General features: G+C 26.3%; 1 protein-coding gene and 1 non-coding gene across 2 annotated transcripts; both read left to right on the top strand.

Moving 5' to 3' along the window:
- The first annotated feature begins 313 nt into the window (after window positions 1-313).
- On the top strand, window positions 314-418 carry LOC111915778 (U6 spliceosomal RNA). Its single transcript, XR_002858277.1, has one exon. It is a non-coding gene; the product is annotated as a U6 spliceosomal RNA (small nuclear RNA).
- Window positions 419-2,648: 2,230 nt separating this feature from the next.
- On the top strand, window positions 2,649-3,353 carry LOC111915690 (uncharacterized). The gene has a single exon (XM_023911322.3). The coding sequence runs from the start codon at window positions 2,676-2,678 to the stop codon at window positions 3,141-3,143; it is 468 nt and encodes a 155-aa protein (XP_023767090.1). The 5' UTR covers window positions 2,649-2,675; the 3' UTR covers window positions 3,144-3,353.

Raw genomic sequence — 3,353 nt, 5'->3', positions numbered from 1 at the left:
TGTTATGAAAATTGAGTCGTAACAAATTCATTTTATTTAAAGGAAAATAAAAATATTTTATATGTTTAAAAGGTTTGTGTTTCATAAATAATAACGAATCCTATTGTTTTTTTATAAAAATAAATATAGTTGTATTAGTGTTAATTTATGATAAAGTCTAGACAAAAAAATATTTATATGTAAAATAAAATATATTTGTATGATGATTAAACTTTGTAAGGTAAATTTTTTTATTTATATAAAAATTATATTTTCTATGTTTTTGTTTTTTTGCCATTTTATTTGATTTATGGTAATTAATACAAAATTTGATTTATGATAATTAATACATACGATAAAATTGGAACGATACAGAAAAGATTAACATGACCTTTGCGCAAAAATGACACATACAAATCGAGAAATTATTCAAATTTTTTAATTTTGTCATTCAAAAAAATATAAAGTTTAATAGATTAATTTGAAAATTCACAATTGATCATTGGATAAAATTTCACAAATGGTCCCTTAGGCATAAAATTATAGAAGTAATCGTTATCTAAAATTATTTCAACTCAAGGGATCCACGGATCCCTTGAGTATACATGCGAAAAAAAATGTTTACCTACATGTTTGCTCCAAATGGAGTATACATGCGAAAAAAAATGTTTCACAAGTATTATATAAGAAAAAAATGAAAAGATTAGCATCATTTGTAAAATGTTGTCTAAATTTTTTGTATTCATAGACTCTCAGTGAAGCCCACGTAAAATATGTAGTTAATTATATATTTCTTTAAAAGTTATATTATTTTAGGAAGTCGCACTCCTAATATTTTATTTTTATCTTTTCTTTTTTTATTAAATTATAAATAAGATAATAGCTTAACTTCGGAAATTATTTTATTTATTTAATTAATAACAAAAATAAACCAAAAAAAACTAGGTAAGTGACACCTATAATATATTGGAAGGCTGAGGTTTGTGGAATATTATAGAGATACCCACCACCATAGAAGTTGTGGCAATTTGATTCAAGTGAAGTTGACCTAATTTTCAAAAGTGTTGATTATTTTTGAATCACATTTCTAAGTTATCTTTTCATTATTTTATATTTATTCATCCTCATTTGAAAATGAAAAGGAGGAACCGAGGAAGCAAAGTAGCAAACACAAACTTTTCCTTCTATATTTTAACAGAGAAATTAAATATCCTCCTACCTCTTACATATCATCATACCCAATTAAATGATGATATGTATAACATTTAATGTTTATTTAATGAAATTTAAAAATATTTTAAGATACTAATATGACACATGTCATTATTTAAATGAGTATGAGGATTTATAGGAAGAAAAGATAAAAAAATATTTAATTTCTCATTTTAGTAATATGTTGTCGAAATTTAAATTGATAAAATACGCACTCCTCCATAATATTCAGTCTAATGAAAAAAAAATTAATGACCCAAAATGGTGGGTTATCTACTTATCTTTATTTTTAGTTTAATTAGAAACTTTTATGTGCATGCTTAAAATACTATATAAACAACATTCTATATACACGATTATAGATTCTTTTGTTCGAGGTTTTTCTATCATTTAACTGCTTATATCTTTGTTTATTATATAATAGGTATGAAACCTGTGTATTACACGGGTTTATAAAAAAAATTTAATATAAAATTATAACAATTACATATATTTTTAAGTAATAATTTCATATAAATATAAAAACTATAATAAATAAAGTAAGTAATTTAATATATACTGTAAAATATTTGAAAGGTTGTAGGGCATTTATTATGATTTAATAGAATGATCTATTATATATATATATATATATATATATATATATATATATATATATATATATATATATATATATATATATATATATATATCACTAAAATGTGGACTTTAAATTTAAAAAAATACAAAATCTATTATAATAAATGAAGGTTTTTTTGTCACATGTCCTCTTCTCATTCATTTGGACACATGACATTTTCTAGAATTTTTAAATATTGTATTTTCCACTTGTCATTTTATTGTATTTTTCATTTTATTAAATTAAAATTTCACATTTAATATGTAAGGTAATATATATGTAAAGTATTTATTAGAAATTATTTATATATGTAATGTATTCAATACATTAAAGTCTCATTAATTTTAATAATTCAAAAAAAAAATATTTTTCTTATAAATTCAAACTATTCAAATTATTAAAATTTCATATTTTTTTTTAATTAAACTCATGTAATATATGGGTCTCACACCTAGTACAATAAAATGACAAACGGACAAAAAGTAATTTAAAGCTTTTAGAAAATGACATATGTCAAATTTAATGAGAAATGACATTTAACAAAATTGATTTTAATTTATTATGTTAGATTATTGTTATAAGTATACTTGCCACGTTATATCTTTTATATACTAGGTACAAATGTAATTAATACTTTTTAGTTTTTATAGAAAGAGCATAAAAGTCATAATCATTATTTAAAAAGGAAAATATATATTTTATTATTTCCTAAAATGTTTATAGAAGAAAAAAGAAAATAAATTCAATGTTCTACTCCGGTCAAACCCTTTAGAATAACCGGGTATTGCCGGTCACCTTCGTTGTTCTCTTACCTATATATATACCCTCATCCTCCAAGTAATGGAATCACAGCCCTTCCTCCGACATGGCTAGTAAACTCGGTAACGACGGCGGTAGCTCCAGCGATGTCAAGTCTAAGCGTATTTCCGCCGGCGTTTTGCAATCGATAACATCTCTTCTGCTTCTCTGCGCCAAGCAAACGATTATAGCTTCAAAAAAGTTGAAAAACAATACAAAGATCTCATCGGGGACGCCGAAGAAACTAATTTCCTCCATAAGCAACAAAGCGATCAAGTTGCGCCACCGGATGAAGAGAACGGGAGAAGAAGGCGGTGAGCACGGAAGCGACGGGCTGTGGCGGAAGGAGATACTGATGGGGGATAAATGTCAGCCCCTGGATTTCTCCGGTGTAATCTATTACGATAAAGACGGGAACCTTCTGAGTGAGTTGCCCATTCGATCGCCCCGTGCAAGTCCGTTGCCGGGTTATGTCTGTACTCCGGCGAGGTCCAGCTGGACCTCAACGCCGCGGCGAGAATTGTCGTCTCAGTGATGCTAGTTCTGTTCTGTAAAAAATCTTTCTTTTGTTTTCCGGTGAGAATTTCATAGGGTCAAATCCCAATTATATTTTCCTCTTTATTTGGGAATTATCAATGTCATTCCCTAATATTGAAAAAAAAAAGAACTCTTTAGATTGCCTAAAAATATTGTATTTAACTTTTAAATTAGAGGAAGTGAAATAGTCTTGGTAACTATTGTCTTA

Source organism: Lactuca sativa, chromosome 1 (genome assembly GCF_002870075.4).
Source record: "Lactuca sativa cultivar Salinas chromosome 1, Lsat_Salinas_v11, whole genome shotgun sequence".
NCBI classification, from domain to species: domain Eukaryota; kingdom Viridiplantae; phylum Streptophyta; class Magnoliopsida; order Asterales; family Asteraceae; genus Lactuca; species Lactuca sativa.
Note: the sequence above shows the minus strand (reverse complement) of the source record. Positions and strands in the feature narration are given on the sequence as shown.

Coding starts and splice junctions, on each gene's coding strand:
- LOC111915690 (XM_023911322.3), top strand. CDS start 2,676: ATGGCTAGTAAACTCGGTAACGACGGCGGTAGCTCCAGCGATGTCAAG.